General features: G+C 40.7%; 3 protein-coding genes across 5 annotated transcripts; 2 read left to right on the top strand and 1 right to left on the bottom strand.

Moving 5' to 3' along the window:
* Positions 1-311: 311 nt before the first annotated feature.
* LOC129377139 (non-structural maintenance of chromosomes element 3 homolog) lies at positions 312-5,274 on the bottom strand. The gene is made up of 11 exons (XM_055056899.1): positions 5,141-5,274; positions 4,934-4,997; positions 3,945-4,064; positions 3,715-3,778; positions 3,165-3,244; positions 2,993-3,090; positions 2,838-2,917; positions 2,089-2,131; positions 1,241-1,303; positions 594-702; positions 312-510 (listed from the first exon to the last, which is right to left on the bottom strand). Exons 2-11 carry the CDS (start codon positions 4,982-4,984, stop codon positions 406-408), a joined length of 813 nt encoding a protein of 270 aa, XP_054912874.1. The 5' UTR covers positions 4,985-4,997; positions 5,141-5,274; the 3' UTR covers positions 312-405.
* A 482-nt stretch (positions 5,275-5,756) lies between these two features.
* Positions 5,757-11,353, top strand: LOC129377186 (tafazzin-like). Of its 2 annotated transcripts, none has more exons than XM_055056972.1 (11): positions 5,757-5,822; positions 6,781-6,927; positions 7,010-7,138; positions 7,213-7,258; positions 7,781-7,866; positions 7,939-8,019; positions 8,105-8,146; positions 8,504-8,566; positions 8,781-8,833; positions 8,909-9,002; positions 10,134-11,353. In XM_055056972.1, exons 2-11 carry the CDS (start codon positions 6,819-6,821, stop codon positions 10,232-10,234), a joined length of 804 nt encoding a protein of 267 aa, XP_054912947.1. In that variant the 5' UTR covers positions 5,757-5,822; positions 6,781-6,818; the 3' UTR covers positions 10,235-11,353. The 2 variants fall into 2 exon arrangements, with proteins under 2 accessions (XP_054912947.1, XP_054912946.1); XM_055056971.1 differs by having other exon boundaries at positions 8,909-8,986; positions 10,134-10,154.
* A 786-nt stretch (positions 11,354-12,139) lies between these two features.
* LOC129377185 (V-type proton ATPase subunit S1-like) lies at positions 12,140-17,563 on the top strand. Of its 2 annotated transcripts, none has more exons than XM_055056970.1 (11): positions 12,140-12,309; positions 12,938-13,064; positions 13,864-13,938; positions 14,193-14,386; positions 14,834-14,874; positions 14,951-15,036; positions 15,122-15,271; positions 16,142-16,299; positions 16,397-16,447; positions 16,660-16,897; positions 17,326-17,563. In XM_055056970.1, the coding sequence occupies exons 1-11, from the start codon at positions 12,173-12,175 to the stop codon at positions 17,533-17,535; spliced, it is 1,467 nt and encodes a 488-aa protein (XP_054912945.1). In that variant the 5' UTR covers positions 12,140-12,172; the 3' UTR covers positions 17,536-17,563. The 2 variants fall into 2 exon arrangements, with proteins under 2 accessions (XP_054912945.1, XP_054912944.1); XM_055056969.1 differs by having other exon boundaries at positions 12,141-12,309; positions 15,119-15,271.
* Positions 17,564-18,000: the final 437 nt, after the last annotated feature.

Below are 18,000 nucleotides of genomic sequence, written 5' to 3'. Positions count from 1 at the left end.
ATTTACTGAAAGGGTTCAGACAAAACTGATTCTCATTAAAATGTAACTAAATTTACACAGAAATGTAAATATTTGCCCCGAAACGTAAAGACAATCTTCAGGACCATTTCGTCAGTTTGGGTTTGGGTTTTAGTTGCAGGTCAACCACATACCTGCAGATAAATGGTTCTGGTGTTGCTGGGAACCAGTAAACATGGCCGACCGGGAGAGAAGCCCAGTTTGTCCTTCCTAAACGTCTCAGACTCGCACGCCGTTTCCTTCAACTTTTTAATGACACGTTGCAAATCCAGAACTGACCAATAAAATCAAACGAAACGTTGCGTGTTATTAAAAACCAGGAGAAAGCAAATCTGGAGCCGAGAGGTCCGTTTTAAACAGTGGAAGAAGCCTAGTCAAAGTAAGCAGCTATCTGTGGCTGCTGCTGCTGCTGGCCTGGCTGGCGCTGGTTCCGGCGGTGGAGTGAGCTTCCCGGTACTGCTGAGTCCAGCTCTGTGGCTCCTGCTCATGAAGCTGAGACAAACCAGAATAACCAGTTGCAGAATAATCTGGATTAAATCCTGTCAGAGTCAAACAGCATGAATTCCTCACCTGACCACGAACTCCAGGATCTGGGCTTTGGACACCTCCATGTCGGACCGCTGCCCCCAGCGAAACTCGAACTCCACCGGTTCTGTGTGCGGGATCCGAGCGTACTCCAAGTACCTGCAGGAAACCACTGTGACGTCATGACGGATTTATTTTTGTTATTATTAGTCAATACTGTTCAGTTTATTTGAGGTGCAGAATTAAAAAATGCATCGATTGGGTAATAAATCCCCAGCTAAAGAAATCATTTTCAAAAAATGTATTAAATATTTTTCGATATTTTAGAATAAGTGCCGTAATTTACAGACAACCTGCTTGTGTGAACAAAAAGGAAATCAATTATTATTATTTCAGAAACATAGCTCCAGTTATTCTGTTGGTTCCAGTGAACTGGTAACTCTGGACCATTGTGATGTTTGCAGTGGGAATGCTGGCGGACGCTGGGCTGCAGGAGCCGCCTGCTCTCACGCTGCTGTTAATCTGTGGTGTGGCATAAACCAGAGTCTATGGTCTGACAGAAACTGGCTCTGAACACACCAAGCTGGACTCGAACCGGCAACCTCTGGGTTGGAGGCTCTAGGAACTGAAGGCTGAGCCAACAGTGGGTCTGTTCGGGTTAGGAACCCGAAAGCTGCAGCAGCAGCTGAGGCCTTACCTCTGACGCACAAATTCATCGGTGACGAGTTTCCTCACGTCACCAAACTCCTCGTGTCTCTGCCTGCAAGATTAACGTCAGAAAAATATCAAAGCAACAGAAAACATTTTGGAAAAAACTTAACTTCATGTTTTTCACCAGCAGGGGGCAGTGCTGACCAATCAGCGAGCTGCGCCAACGCTGAGGCGCTAATCATAAATATTAGCTCTGCTAACAGTAAAGCGCTAATACAAGCATTTAAGGGAACTTATTATGCAAAGTTTACATTTTGCTTGTTTTTGTATTTTATCTGCGTTTCCACTGTGCATAAAAAACAAATTAAAAATAAAACCTCCAGATGTTTTAGTAATAAGTTCAGTATTTTGGTGTCTGGAAAACAAACCATTTCAAAAACCTCTGATTCTTAAGTCACAATAGATGTGCAACGCGCTGTTGCCTAGCAACCCAAGCTATTGTACTTATGGTTATCTTCATATTTTCTGCCCATTTTATCTTGTTCCCGTTTCTTTTAATAGATAGTTTTGGGGAAAAAGAGAGGAAACAGAACTCATCCACTTCAAAATAAGAGCATGAATATAAACTACAAACTTTATTCAGCAGAAACTAAATTAGCATTTTAAAATTTCTCCTGAAAAACCAACAGAGGAGAAACTAAGTTCACCTTTCAAAGTTAGAAAATCCTCACCAAACATTCCCTCCACTATGCGAGCGTTAGCGAACGTGAGTCCACCATTGGTCACAATAATCAGAAACCAAAGAAGAAGAAAGCTAGAGGCCTGAAGGGCTTGTTTGAACGTTAGCTTAGCAACAAGCAAGTGAAGCTGCTGAAGGTAAAAACTCTTCCTCACCCGGGATCAACGCGCAGCTTCTTCAGGGTGTTCCATATCAGGTCTGAAAAACAAACATTTCAGGCTCATTTGGTCAATAATAATAATAATAATAATAATAATAACAATAATAGTAATAATAACAATAAGGTGAATTAGGGTTGGGTGACACTGAATCATTAATCCATCATGACAAAATGAAACACTGCTGCAAACTTCATGCCAAACATCACAATAATCTGCGATTATATCAGTCAACTTCCTGTTTTCTTCTTTTTCTCTCTTTCTCATCTGCTTCCATCGCAGATGAAAATTTAAATATGTGGCTGTGGGGGATACATTTTAGTCAAAGAGCTTGGATATCCTGAGATGTCAAAACATTTTTCATTTGCAAAAAATATAAATTGAAATTTTCCATTAAATGAAACTGAGATTTTCTCCTGCAGTATAAAGTCGGACATTATCAAATTTCAGCAGTAAATTTAAGAGATGAGTGTCTGGATTTTTTATTATTTATTTCATTCAAGAAAAAACATCAAGCAGCTCCACAAAATAAATTATTCTGATTGCAAAAATCAAGAAACCATTAAGGAACTGATTATTGGTACTTATGCAGTTTTCAAATGATTTAATCCAACTAAAAACAGTTAAAGTGCAACTGTGTGGTACAGACGCACTGCAGTTTCTCCTCCTAAGCACTAGGGGTCACTGCAGAAGAGCTTTAGATTGAAGCCAAACTTAATAGCGAAACGTTGCATCATGAGACTCACTCTCTCTGACGACGCCTCCTTTCATAAAAATGACGCTCAGGATCACAAACAGCAGGCCCGTTTTCGGGTTGCTCGGACGCCTGCAAGCAGAAAACGTTACTTTTTAAAGCAAACGTTGAAAGCTTGAACTCCAGGAACCATGTGCTGAAACTCACTCCACTGGCGACGGTCTGGCTGTGGAGGCATCCAGATTATTCACCAGGACATACATGTGATTCTTGGAGTCGATTTCAACCAGTTTTAAGCCAAACACCTGGTAGAAAAATCAAATTTTAATGACAGATTTACGTTTAATCTTATAACTGTATGAGAGCAGATTTAACCAACCTGTTCAAATATCCGCATTGCCCTCTTTATGATCTCGGGGTAGACGGCCCTGTAATCCTTAATGACGTGTTTAACGAGGTCTGGGAACAGAAACGAGTCGTGATTTAACATCACACCACTGAAACTTTCTCCAACCCTAAAACATAGCCACGAACTATTTGGGATTTTTTTTACAGTGATAAATGTTTGTTTCCTTTCCCGTCTTAAGACAGAATAAATAAAAGCCTTAGAGGGAACATGAGATTCTCTCCAGAGGTTTGATTGTTTTGTTCTTCTGTTCGATAAAAATAAATCCTCATTCTGATTCTCTACAGAGAAAACCAGCTTATGAGCACATTGATCTCATAAGCTGATCAGATCAATTAAACACATCAAAGCAAATATTCCAGTCAGAATATTAACAGGCGTTTCATCAAAAGGCGGAAAATATTTACAATCTGCTGAATATTCCTTCACAACATTTATGAACCGTTCCTGACTTTCCTTCCCTCTAACTGTAGATCAAGCAGGTTGCGGGTTCCAGTCCCTTGTTGCCATGATGATACTCTACCTGCTCTGCGCACAGGAATCTTCTTCTGGTCCTTTACCAGGATGTACTGCACCACCTCAGCAGTCTGAATGAGAGGTAAAGTATATTGCATCAACATTGCCTTAATTAAACCATAATTCCTGGTGATCAGCTGATAATTCCACGTGTACTTTTAGAAATTTCTTAGTATTTTTAATGTATGAAACCATTTATTTTCACAAACCAAACATGTGTGGCTGGCATTGCGTTACCTTCTGATCAACCTGTGCAGGTGTGAGTTTCTCCAGCCCCCTCTGGACCTGTGATGTGCTCGGCTGAGTGAACGTCGCATCTTCGTCCTCCTCTTGCGTCATGAAGCTGTTGGACTGCCGCTAAATAAAAACACAAAGTGTTACAGTTTCATCCCAGCGTAAACAGTCTTCAGCGTCAGTCCACATGAGAACATGAGTTATGTTTGCATTGGGTTTTTGAGCCGTTTCTGCACATCCCTGGCCTTATATACTCAAAAAAAAAAAAACAATAATAGGTAAATCTAATTCTTTTTTCTTTCTAAATCACATATTATAAAAGCAATCTTAAACCAAGATTTTATTTTCCTGGCGTTATTGTTAGCATCTGCATGCAATATTTCTTACAAACTACAAGCCTTTTCAAAAAAATAAACATTTAAGGTTATAAAAAGCTTCTAAAAATGCTCCTAATTATTTCTATGCATGTTAATTTCAATAATTCAGATGTTTTAGTGTCAAATTTTTACAATTTTAGTCTAATGAAATGATGATAAAAAAATTATTTTTAAAATATACTTATTTGAGATTTTATATCTGTATGTTCGATGTGTATCTCGACCAACTTGAATTCATTGTAATGCAAATATGCTTACTACTCAAATCCAGATCAGATTATATAAGTTTTGAACGGCCTGCAACTTTTATGCATTTTCTGTTGGTTTTATCAACAATCTAAAACCCAAAATGTGACATGATAAATTACATAATTAAAGTCCTGAAAACGTTATTTACTATTCGGAAAATAAAATGTTTATTTATTATTCCGTGATATAAAACATGATGTTTAGAAACATATGAAGAGCTGAAAATGTAGCCGATTAATGTTCATGTTTTTATGCTTTCTGGGATCCTTGGGCTCTGTGTAACAGAATAAGGCCAGGCGTGTGCCCTGGGAAACATGGCAGCGCAACCAGCCTGCTTAAACAACCCTGCGTGGTTTTAACACTTACTTTACTCTGAGAGGCGCTTTGTACGTTAGAAAGCCGTTTTCTTTGCGTCATGGCAGCGCAGCGCCTGTAAGAGTCATTTAAAGTCATAAGAATGAGCTTTACTTGAAACACAAACATAAACAACACAGACGGAAGTGATGCACGTTAGCTGGACAGAATGTTAGCTTATTAAACCACGTAAGAACAATAAACAAGTAACGTTCTTACCGACAGAATAATGTCTAAATCCCAGTACAGTAATAGCAGTTTATAAACAGAGGTTTAAATATTTCACTCACTCACTAAATTAACCGTTTCTATGAACACCAACCGGTTGTTTCAACCAACTGTAGAATTCCCGCGATTACTTCCGCTGATGACGCAAAATCTCTGCGACTTCAAGGATTGCGATATGCCAAGATCATCGCCATATTGGAAGGGGTTGCGCTATCATGAAAATAAAATAATAACATTAAAATGACTTGAGGATTTTCAACTTTTGCGAAATTAAAAGATTGGCACTTACGTTTTTAAATTAATTACATAATTTAAGTAATTACCGATATATTTTCTCATTAGAAAAGTGCTGCTCAAGAGTATCTTCAGCTTGTCTATCAGATGCAGGTGAAGTTCTGTATGTTCTGGTGTGAGGGTCCTTAGAAAATATTTTATCATTTAGCTTAATAAAATTGTTTTTTACTCAAATGTATTAAGGCTGGGAATTAATAAAAACATTAAACAATCCGACCTGACGACTGATTTTAGAATAAAGACTGTAGTAATCAGGTTGTCCAGCAGAAGGCGATATCGCCGCAAGAAATGCAGATACTGCAGACAAACTAAAAGAGAAGAAGAAAAAGAGGAGGAAGGAGAAGAAGGAAGAAAGGTTAACATTAGAGACAGTTTTAAAGTAAGTATAACATTAAAAAGGACATGTTAGCTTTCCTATAAACTACTTAAAAGTGAGGAAATGACGTGTCTACTGTCTGACTGGCTGAAACGTGCAATTATCTTAATAAAACAGTCATGTGTGGTTATTTAGGGCTGCAAAGTGAGCCTGATATTTGATTAAATAGAATGAAACTTAACCGGAATGCTAGTTGACGTGTTAGCTGGACTGTCTCAGTTTATGTTGGTCAGATTCATTAACGTGTTGAGGAGCTACAGGATGTTTCAGCGGACTGAGACCTTTATAAACTCTTTAATTAGAACGACAAAAATCAACATAAAGGCTGCACCGCCTTATAATCACTATATTTTAACCAGTCAAGGTTCTGCATTCCGGTTAAAAAGAGAGAAGAAATATTTTTATTCACATTTGGAAGAGAAAAAACCATCTTGCTGGATGTGACGTCACTTTTAGTTTCTTTGATCTCACAAAGTTCAGGCTTTAGCCTCCTGATTGGATCCGGGTTTTATGCAGTTTGGAAAAATCTGGAGTTCAGACTTTAATCCTTAAACATCATCATCATTTCATCCATCCATTAACTCATCTGTTTATTCATCCATCCATTTGTCATTCATTCATCCATCCATCCATCCCAGTGGAGTTCTCTGGGCCGACTGAACAAATCTGGTGGGTTTTTTTCCTCCTCCATCTTTTTATTTTTTGGAACTCCAAGATGTAGCTTTCTGTTAGCTTTCTGTTAGCTTCATGTTAACACTAGCTTGATTCTAGCTTTATGGCTAATCTTTTGCCAAACCAGCTCTGATGTGCTTCACATCATTTTTTGTTGGAACGTATAATCATGTTTCAAACCTCAAGTTGAAGAGTCTGAAGGTCGTTCATTCTGGACCGGAACCACCTTTGACCTTTGTTTCATTCCACCTTATTTGGATGAATGTTTCCTCTCTCCTTGTTTGTCAAGGTGACTGTGGTTGTATGTAGAACCTGTGGAGAGCCAAGATGCCCCTGGAGGTCCGATGGCCGTTCCCACCATGCCCTGCGCTGGCGTGGCGGGTCTCCAGCTCCTTCATCATGGGCATGGTCGGAACGTATTCCTTCATCTGGACCAGTAAGTGTTTAATCTGACTGCAAACAAACAAACATCCAGCCATGCCAGCAGAGCAAGCAGCCACTTTCTGGTCTCCACCCAGAGTACATGAACTACCTGACCGTCCACAACCAGGAGGTTCTGCTGGACCTGATTGACCACCGGCCGTCGGACACGCCCCTCATCACTTTGTCCAATCACCAATCCTGCATGGACGACCCGCACATCTGGGGTAAGACCCGGGAAACGCTGGCGGTTCGGCTCTTCGGGTCGTAACCAGGAAGTAACGCTGTTGGTTTGGAGCAGGTGTGCTGAAGCTGCGGCAGCTGTGGAGCTACAGGAAGATGCGATGGTGAGTTTTATTCTCCTGGCAACGCACCGATCCGATATTAATACCTGGACAATAAATCAACAACGATATATATCAGGATAGACGAGATCGTTATCAATAGATAGAATATTCACCTAACTCCAGTGTCAGACTGCACTGCATTCTGGGAGATGTAGGCAGAGTCAAGGTTCATTGTAGTTTATTTTTTACATGTCAACATACTGTTTCTGTCAGTTTCAGTATTATTTATTTTGACATCGGCTGCTCTGCTTCTAACTGAGCCGACTGAACAAATCAAGTTGTTGTTCCTGGAGTTGGACCAGCTTGTGCAGCTGCAGGTGGATTTCAGTGAGCTGTACTGGTACCGAGTTATCCAAGAACATGTCAGTCAGTTCAGCTGTTTCTCTGTATCCATCGGCATCAGTTGATGATAAACCTCAGATATCTGAAGTGTAGGAAGTGGATCGGCGAATCCCTAGTTGCTCCCCCAGTCCAGATTTTCCTGTGAGTAACCATGGAAACCTCTGCCTTCGGACCGGACAGGACGCCGACAGCGTCTGACATCTGCTTCACCAGCGAGCTGCACTCCCGGTTCTTCAGCCGAGGAAAGTGCGTCCCTGTCTGCAGAGGTGAGTCCGAGCAAAGCACCAGTTCCGCTTTCTGCACACGTAAAAGACGCAGTGACAGTTTGTCTCCTGCAGGGGACGGTGTTTACCAGAGGGGCATGGACTTTGCCCTGGAGAAACTCAACAAAGGAGAATGGGTCCACATTTTCCCCGAAGGTTCGGCAGTAATTCATGCTGTAGCTGCTGGATGTTCTGTGGACCAAAATAAAACTTCCTCTGTGTTTTATTCCTGCTTTAACAGGGAAAATCAACATGACGGAAGAATTTATCCGCCTGAAATGGGGTGAGTGGAACAGCCTCTGTGCCAAATACGCCTGTTATTAGTGATCAAGTAATCTATCAATTATTCAGATCGTTAAAATTTTTCCTTTTTAAAAAAAAAAAAATTATACTTCAACTGTCTGAGGCTCCTCTGGCGCCCCCTGGCGGCCCCACTCTGAAAACACACTAGTACAGCTGATAATGTGAAGCAAAGCCATTTTTCTGTCCGTCTCCTACTGCTGGCTCTCTTCAGTCTGACCCAGAGTCTCAGCAGGTTCAGAACCAGGTATCGGACCAGGTTCTGCCCCGGTCAGGAAGTGGAGAACCTCTAAAGTACCTCCTACATTGAGTGAATCATTGGTTCTGTTGTGTGTTTCAGGTGTAGGTCGGCTGATAGCAGAGTGCTCCTTGAATCCCATCATCCTGCCGCTGTGGCATGTAGGTGAGTAAAGCGACAGCACGAATGCGCTGCATGTTTCCATTTACATCAAGAAGGTTCTGGAGGACAGGAAGTCGGTTCTGGAGGACAGGAAGTCGGTTCTTTGACACGCTGCTGCGGCTGAGACGCTAACTGAATGAAACCTGTGTCTTCTGGATGTTTGTCTCTGCTCCCGTCTTGTTTCCGTTCAGTGAGTGTTTTCTCTTTCTCTCCTCAGGTTTGACCGACGTCCTGCCGAACGAGTCGCCCTACATTCCTCGGATCGGGAAAGTAAGACCTTTGACCTTGATGTGTTTTGGTTGTGCTTCTGCTTCTGTTGGTATTAAATGTTGTCTTTTCTTGCAGAGGATCACGGTCCTGGTGGGAAAACCTTTCAGCGTCAAAGAGCTGGTTGATTCCCTCCGGGCTGAAAACAAGAACCAGGTGAAAACGACAAAATGTTCCTGCTTTTCAGCAAATTTAAGAAAAATGTTTGAACAGCAATGCACTGAAAATCTGGCTTAATATTCACATCCAAAATTAATATTAATGTAATTAGATCTCATAACAGTATAACACTTATTATGCACATTTCCTTACACATTGAAAACTAAAAAAATTACCAAACTGGCAGCATTAACTTATTTAATTCACTAAATACCAATTTAATAATTATTCATTTACTTCCCGTTTAGTCGAACCAATCACAGTCCTTTTTATTTAACCTCAGTAACATTAAGGCAGAAATTTACATGCAGATTTAACACATATTTTGCTTTTACTTTTTATTTTAATTATACATTGATTTGTATGCTAAAGTTTTGCTCTCTCTCACTCTCTTGCAGCCTGATTGAGCTGCAGACATTTTAAACACCGTCTGTTTTTTGTTGCGTAAATTTATCTTATAACCATAGGCGTTGTTAAGAATTAAAAATAGGAATAACTTGATTTAGCTCGTTAATTAATTCTTTGTCCCGAATTCTTGTGTCTGTGTAAGTGTGCAATCATACGACGTCAGACTTCAGATATTCAGAGTTTTATCCAGAGAAATTCAATCCAAGAAGAACTTTACAATAAGCATCTCACCTAGATTTTCAAAAGTCCAAGACATGACAAAACAGAGACAAAGAACTGAGTAAAAAGCAAAAACAGAAGATGCATCCTCCGGGAAACTCTCACTCAGCACAAAGAGATCCGAACTTCTGCTCTGAAACAAATCCTTTTATGAGATTGTGTTTTCTCCTCATTTGAATATATGCATTAGGAGGTCTTAAATCATTCAAGGAACTTTTGTATTTAAACAACGGTAAATGAAAATGCAAAAGAAACAAAGAACAAAATAAATTCGCCATTCATCTAAGGAGAAAATAAGGATGAAATTTTTAGTCAGATTGAACACATTAAAAACCTTTCAGACAAGAGATATAAATAAAGAATATCACTTATTAAGGTAAACACTATACAGTGTTGTTAAGGTTCCATCTACATATTTTCTCATGTTAAATTTCACTGTAACTTTATTGTCATGCTAAAGAAATCTTCCTGTTTGTTTGGATTTCCTCCGTTGGTTTTAACCAAACTCTTGTTGTAGATGGAAATGAGAAGACGTTGACCGATTTCATCCAGAAGGAGTTCAGGAACCTGAAAGCTCAGGCTGAAGGTCTTCACAGACAGATAGAAACCAGATCCTGAGGCTCGATTTCCCTCCAAACGGCGAGCAGGACAGATTGACGGAGCAGCGGATGTAGAGTTAGCCTGGCCAGATGCTAAAACACGGTTTGGACTCTGGTTTGGGTCACTAACCTTCCTTCTGCTCCGGACGACATGCTGGATTTTCAGTTAAATTATGAAGAAATCGTCGGCGATCGTTTTCTGTACCTTTGAGGAAGCAGAATCTCCAGCTGTGAAATAAAAAAGCATGTTTTAAAGTGAATTAGCAAACAGCTGCAGGTTGATAGCTGATCGTTTTGAATGTATGTCGACCCAGAAATAGTTTCTGCTGTGGATTTTGAATCATTTCTGCTCCTGATTTTGTTCAAATCCAACCTGTGCCTCTGTTCACCTCACTTGATTTTACATTTCTGTTATTCCTCATTTTTAATTCTCATATTTAATTTAAAATCATTTCTGCTTTGATTTAGCTACGTCAGACTAGCAGTTACAAAGGCGTTAATTTAAAACACATTTCCGATCTTTCTTCATCGTTTGCTTCGTGTTTTGATGTTGATTGTGATGATGCAATTTGACGTAAAGCTGCTCTTTAAGTGACCAGGAAGTGTTGTGCAGTCAAAGCGCCAATGGGTTTACAAACTGATGTCCGTCCTGATTCGTTAGCGTGCCAAAGCATCAGCAGCTAAATGCCTAGTCCTGTTTATATCTTTCCATTTCCAACAAGTTTTCTTTTTCTAACTGTTTAGCATCTAAATCTAGCAGTTTTTACACGTCTCAACTCACGTTACATCATCTGTTTTTAAGATTTTATCACAGCAGCTTCCATTTAGATTTTGACCCCATTGAAATGTTTTTTCCTCCAACTACTTGCATGTTGATTTAATCCTCACATGTACAATTTATACATGAAAATATTGAGATTTTTCACTTCTTTCATTCTGTTTTATGCCAAATAATACGTCACACTGCAAACCCGTAATTTTACTCCTCTTTTATGTTCAACCCTTAATTTTTCCATCAAAGCTACAAACTGACGTCTTTAGCCTTTTATCAGGTGACTTTACACGCTGGTTTACCTCAACGTTGTGCCACAGGTCGGTCGGGAATTGTCTGGTTGATTCCTGGTCTCTGTCTGAGGTCAGAGGTGCTTGAATCTGGTTTCTGATTCCTGCTCAGTTTTTTTTTGTCTCTTTGCTGCACCACCGATCACGATCACAGTTGTGGCTGCATTGCTTTTACAGCCTGACAGTTCAACATAAACACTTAAGTTGTAATTTTCTTGATGGAATTTTTTTATGGCCATTATGTGAAGGTTTTGGAAAAGTATTGGTTTGGAAAATGCTGGATTTTCTGAAGATCTACTAACTTTTGGAAATTAGCCCCAGGTTTGATGCTTATTTTGTACAAATAGAGTATTTTATCCCCAGATTACTGACTTTTCTAAGGGAAACAGAACATTAATTTCCTATTATTTTAAGCGAATCACCTTAAGCTTGTTACTCTTTCCTCTTGTATGATTCAATAAAGCATCTGACTTTTAAAGCTGTGATTTGTCTTTGTTTTGTACCCTGGTTTCAATTCTAGCCCCTGGATAATCATATATTTCTGAAAGATATTTTAGAAAACAAAACTTAAGCCTAATTCTGTTCAGGTGTTTTGATGTCGGAGTTTATGAAACTGAATAAAAACACAGAAAATATTTCAAATATCTGTACACTCTCTGAACGAAGCTTAATATAATATAGTTTAGCTGCACATAATAACTTGTCTTAGTTACTTATGTGTCGCTCTTTTTGTAAAGTTAGTCGTAAACAAGATAACCAGAGAATTTCACCAAAATGTTGTGATTATGTGACAAGTTGTTTTGCCATAGCCTCCGGTCTTCAGCGCGCTCCTGCAGAGCAGTCACGTGATCTCCTCTACGTCACGGTCGGCACCTGCTGTCATATCGGAGGAAAGATGGCGTCGTCAGGGACAGCGAGCCTCTTCCTCCAGCGGATCCCCGGGGTCATGGCCGTGCTTCTGGCCGGGTTCAGTGTCCTCATCGCGGTGCAGGGCGATGAGCAGGTCCCGGTCATCATGTGGACGAGTGAAGGGTGAGTGGGCCCAGGGTTCGGGCGGTACCGGGGCTCCGCTAACCGTCAGCAGAGTGTTGATGTCGGAGGAGGAGAGATGTTAGCTGTGATGCTCACATTTGGTCTCAATTTAACATATCGCGCATCAGAGGTCGTGTTGCGTTTCGATTATACGTTTAGTTTCACCTCGGCCTACGGAAGAGGATGAGGGACACAAAGAACAAAAACTAATTAAAATATTTTTCCTTTGGCTGTAATCACCTTCAGTTTTTAATTAAATAAATACGCTTGGATTATATAAAATTATATTAGATGTTGTCACAATATTAAGCTTCAATTGTGATTGGAACGAGTTACTATTCAAATTCAAATACACTTTGTAGGAATCAAGCAAAATTACAAACCAAACACCAAATAAAATAATTAAAAAAACATTTACATAACTAGTACATTAAAAATATAATTAAAAATAATAAAACAAGACAATAGTTATGAATTACAGCTGTTCTGAAGATATTTACATTCATTTGTTCAGCTTCTGGAAAATATTCCAGCTAAATTATGAGCCTGCAAGTCATGCTTTTTCCAAATAATCACATTTTATAAGTCTTAGTTACTTTCTGCTTGATGTCTCCTGGTTTTTTTGAAGGGTCTCCGTCCCTCAGCAGGCTCCGCCCCCTGCAGGTCACATCGTTGGGCACCAGCAGCTGGCCTCCTACCTGCAGAAGGCTCTGAATGTCGGGCCCCGAAATGTGGTGCTGTTCCTTCAGGATAAGGTACAAAACACAGACGCTTCACAGTTCCCACCTCTATGAGGACGCAAACAAATTAACTACGTGTGGAAGTGAGCAGATACAGACGAAAATATGAGTCTTGATTTATTCTCAATGTCTTTCAATCCAAACCAAGAAATAGATTGAAGTGCAACCGCTGGTGTCTTCTTACATCACCTTCTCCCCTTCACAATAAAAGTATACATTCTAGTGTGAAATATATCCACTGTATGCCACCAACGCTTAATTTACCAAAAAGAACCAACAATAAAATTATAAAAGCTGTAAGAAAATAGAGCCTTTCTCCATTAGATTCGTATGGAAATTATTCTTTTAATTTAACCTATTAGTTAAAGTTTAACTCAGAAATTTAAAGAGCAAAAGCAAATGAGGCGGATTAGCCAAGCTAGCTAGCAACTGATGATGTCATCCAAGACATGTTATTGTGGAATATTGCCTGTGCTGCCCAGATACTGAGCTGTTAGCATCTGATGCTAACAGTCTGTGCTCAGAGGAGTCTTCAGATTAGTTGCAAGACGGACTGCTATTGGAGATCCTGTCTGCCAACAGCATCAACGACTCTTTAAAGATGCCTGGAGGATATGATTTATGACAAGTTTTAATTTTCCTTTGGGACAAAAAGAGTATTTTTCAAATGCAGTGAATGTAAATTACATTTTCAGTTGTTGTCTAAATGTTGTCCTGGTGGTTCTTTCCTGTTGTCTGGGTCCAAAGCTCCAATCAAAACATTTTTTCTTTTGCTTTCTTGTCTCCTTAATCTCTGTTTTCTGTTGTTCTCTAGATGAGTATTGAAGATTTTACCATGTATGGAGGAGCTTTTGGAAACAAGCAAGATGGTGTTTTTCCTAATCTTGAGGTAAAATATTACAGTCAGACACTCAGGATGGGAGAATATAAGAAATATCCCTCAGTTTTTATGTCATGGTTCAATAAATAAAGTACATAACTTATGCTTAATATAGTCTTTCTCCAAGTGAATGATCATTAAACATTTTTGTTCTCAATGAATTGACCTGGATAGCCTGGGCTACAGGGAGAAATTTGGACTATTGTTGAATAGAAGTTGACATTTCATCCCATGTCTTCATTTGTTCCTCTGATCTTTCCCAGGGAGCGCTTCAGACCTCTTCTTCTTCTCTGGTTCTTCCTGCTGTGTCTTGGCCCGCCTCCAACGCTGTGATTGGTCAGCTGCAGGACCAATTGGAAACGTCCCCTCTGTACATGGACCCGGAGACGCTAAGCCAGCTGAGGCTGAACGCCTCGTCTCCGGCTCTGCTGGTGTTCAGGCTGCCGTACGGCACCGGGTGAGCTTGTTTATCTCGCAAACAATTAATCCACGTACCATTAATGGATTATCAGATTAAAATTAGTTCCATTCGATTAACTAATGGCGGCGCAGCGTCAGTTTATCTGACCTGCTATGAAGGGAGGATGACAGAAAAACTGAGAACACGATGCAGAAAAATGTAACATTTCATGGTTGAGTTTATTTTTCTAAGTATAATAATGTCAGAATAACAATTTTTCTGTTTATTCAGTATAGCTGACAAAGTAATGTTCAAATATAATGATAGAAAATGTAAAATTTAGCCCTTGGTGTTATAAGTCGCTCATCCCTCTTGATACAAGAGAAAACTGTTGTTTTTAATAAAATGGCTGCTTGTCAACTGATTGATAAAACAAATTAACTTTAGATAATTAATGGATAATTTCCCTTCCTCCCACTGTTTTCTCACCGGATTGTGTTGCAGGTCAGATCTGCTGTCAGCTAAAGAGATTCTCAGTGGAAACGGTGAGACCTTGTGATCAGTTTTTCATTCATCAAAGCATCAGATCGATCAGTTTTTGACACATTTATCCGTGTTCAGATGAGGTCATGGGTCAGGTGATGAGCATCATGAAGTCCCAGTCCGTCCCCTTCACGGCCGTTTACACCGGCCTGCAGCCCTCCAGGGTGAGTCACCGTGGTGACGCTGAACGCTGATGTTCGTGAGGTTCGGTCCGACCCGATCCTCCCGTTTTGTCCGTGTCGGCAGAAGGAAGCGGCGTCCATGTCTCTGGAGGCGGGGCTTGGTGGAGGACGCTCCCTGCTGCAGTCCCAAGGCAGATACAGGGACCGCTGGAGGGACCGGGACCGCCAGCAGCGCGTCAAGGAGCAGCCCGGAGTCTACCCTCCTGTGGAGTTCAAGGTGCCTTTTCTGTCTTTCTCTGGCTTAAGGAACAGTACAGAATTTTTACATTCTGTGCGGCGGTTCTAATCGTCCAGAATTATTCACATTGTGTCACGTTTCAGCTACAAAACTTGATGTTTTATGTGTTAAACAAAACAGACTTTATTCCCGGGATTTAGATCTATCTGCCAGGGGGGTCCAAAGTGTGGCCCGGGGGCCATTTGTGGCCCTTGAAATGGAATTGTTCAGCCCCTGAAAACAAGTCAAAAATGTTACAAATTTGGCCAACAAAACAGAAAACAATTTAATAAATTTGGAAATCATACTTTTTATGGCTTGGTTCTTTAATAATATAAATATTTTTATGAAATTCAACTTTTTTTTTTGTTTAGCAGAAAAAAATTAAACGTAAAACAATTTTTCTATTTTTAGTTTAGCAGGCCAGTAGTTTAAATTTTCTGATTTTGGCCCCCAGGATAAAAAGTTTGGGCACCCCTGGGTTCTTTAACTAGCAACCCAGAGCATGCAGCCACCACCGTGTTTCTATGCTTTCTGAAGGCACAAATCCACTACAAACTTCTTATTAAGCTATTCTTATCTCACTTTAATTAAGCAGAGATTATTTATTTTAATAACTTGAGAGTTTGAACCAGGTGAAGCTAAAACTGCTGCATGAAGACAACAGTTTTATAGACAAAGATTTTTTTATCTTAAATGCAAAGTTTTTTTTGCTGAGTTTTGGTTTATTTTCAGCTCAAAGTAACAATTCCCTTTTTAGTCATTTTACTCCATTTAACTAACTATTGATTGATTACTAAATTACTTGACAGCTATTTCAATAATTGATTAATTTGATTATTCGCTTCAGTTTTCTGCTGTTTTCTGCAGGAAGACGACAAAACATGCATGATGCTGTGGGCCAAAGGCCTGACGGTGAGTATTCTGCGGAACAACCGCTGGGAAGAGCACGACCTGACGCCAGCCACCTTCGGAGAGGGAGTGAGCCCCAAGCTGCACGGCTCTGACTGCGACAAAAGCAAATCCAGGTGGAAAAGGCTGAATTTTGGGTTTAGCAGCTGAAGCAGAGGCGTTAGAGCAGCTTTCAGCCGCTCGCTGCTTCATTCCTGCTTGGTTTCTTCCCAGGTTGGTTCTGAACTATGAAAACGTCCTCGGCCACCGCAGCTTCAAGCTCATGTAAGTGTTTCGCAGCCCTGTGATGTTATTTTACGTCTACTGATTATGATGACAATTTAAAAATACTTCTGCAATAAATCAGCGTTATAGCGTCCCCTGGTGGACTCGTCACAGCAAGACAAAACTTCATGTTATGATGAATCGTTGTTGCCTGACTGCGATCGAAATCGTTTCTTTCTGTTTATTTTGACGTGTTTTGCGGTTGGCTCCAGCTTCGTCATGAGCCAGCGCCATTACACGGTGTCGGCGCGCCGCTGGTTCACTCTGGACGCCGTGGAGCTGGAGTACGACGGCACCAAAGCCACGTTCAACGGCAGCAGGAACATCTACGCCCCGGCCGAGTACTCCTACCGCTGCAAGGCCGTCAGCAGCTTCCGCTGGCCGCTGCTCGTCCCGCGCTCCGCCAAAGACCCGGCCAACCAGTGGAGGGTCTCCTTCGACGACTTCCAGGTGAGATTCCCAAACGTTTCGTATGTCTTTACATATTTGTTGAAACTGTCATCATGTGACAGTTTGGTATAAGATGGATAAATTCAGCTCCTTCCTTCTCCCTTCCTGGAAACAACCAATCAGAGTCAGGAGGTGGGACTTAGCGCTGTCAATCACCTTTCCTCCTTCTGTTGCTCTCCAGCGAGGGTAGCTTGTTGTGAATGCTAATGCTAGTTAGCATGACCACTGATGACAGCAGATAAATGGTTTTCCTGTAACACTGAGTTGTTTCTCCACCATTAGAACATTTAGCAGCGCATACATGAGTGATTGACAGCACTAAGATCCTTCTCCTGGCTCTGATTGGTCATTTTGAGCGGCTCAGAGAGATCAATCTTTTTACTGCTTGTAGTTTAAAAAATAGATGTTTTATTTTAATATTTTCCCAGATCCAGGGCTTCAGCTTGAGCGGCAGTGAGTTCTCGTACGCCAGCGACTGTGCGGGGTTCTTCTCGGCGGGGATCTGGATGGGCCTGCTGACCAGCCTGCTCATGGTTCTGGTTCTGACCTACGGCCTGCACATGATCATGCAGCTGCTCACCATGGACCGCTTCGACGACCCCAAGGGACCCGGTATCTCCGTGCCCCAGACGGAGTGATGCAGCCTCCCGCCACCACCAGTCCTCCCATTCCATCACTTAATGTGAATTCCAGCACCGATAGGTCAAAGTTTAGGTGGTTGAAACGTCCAGAGAAAAATCACTGATTATTTATTAAATGGAATAAAAGATGTTATTTATTATTGTTGCTGCTGTGATTGTTGTGAAGTTCCAGTGTACATTTTGTTTGTTATAGATTTGTGAGATTATTACTGGAAGCATTAAACTTGGATTATGGATTATGTTCATGACATTCCATTGTTTGCCGTGACTCCAATAAAACATCCTCAAGGTGTCACTCCTGGTTGGCGGCCATCTTTAAACTCAAAGCTCCTTCCTGTTCAGAGTGGAAGAATTTAAAAACTGAATTTATAGTTTAGGAAAGTTTTGGAAGAGTTTTTATTCAGAAAATGTAAATGCAAGTCAGATTTATTAATGAAATTGAAATACAAACACAAAAGGTTG

This window comes from Poeciliopsis prolifica, unplaced genomic scaffold, assembly GCF_027474105.1.
Source record: "Poeciliopsis prolifica strain line A6 unplaced genomic scaffold, Auburn_PproV2 SCAFFOLD046, whole genome shotgun sequence".
In the NCBI taxonomy this organism is placed as follows: Eukaryota; Metazoa; Chordata; class Actinopteri; order Cyprinodontiformes; family Poeciliidae; genus Poeciliopsis; species Poeciliopsis prolifica.
Note: the sequence above shows the minus strand (reverse complement) of the source record. Positions and strands in the feature narration are given on the sequence as shown.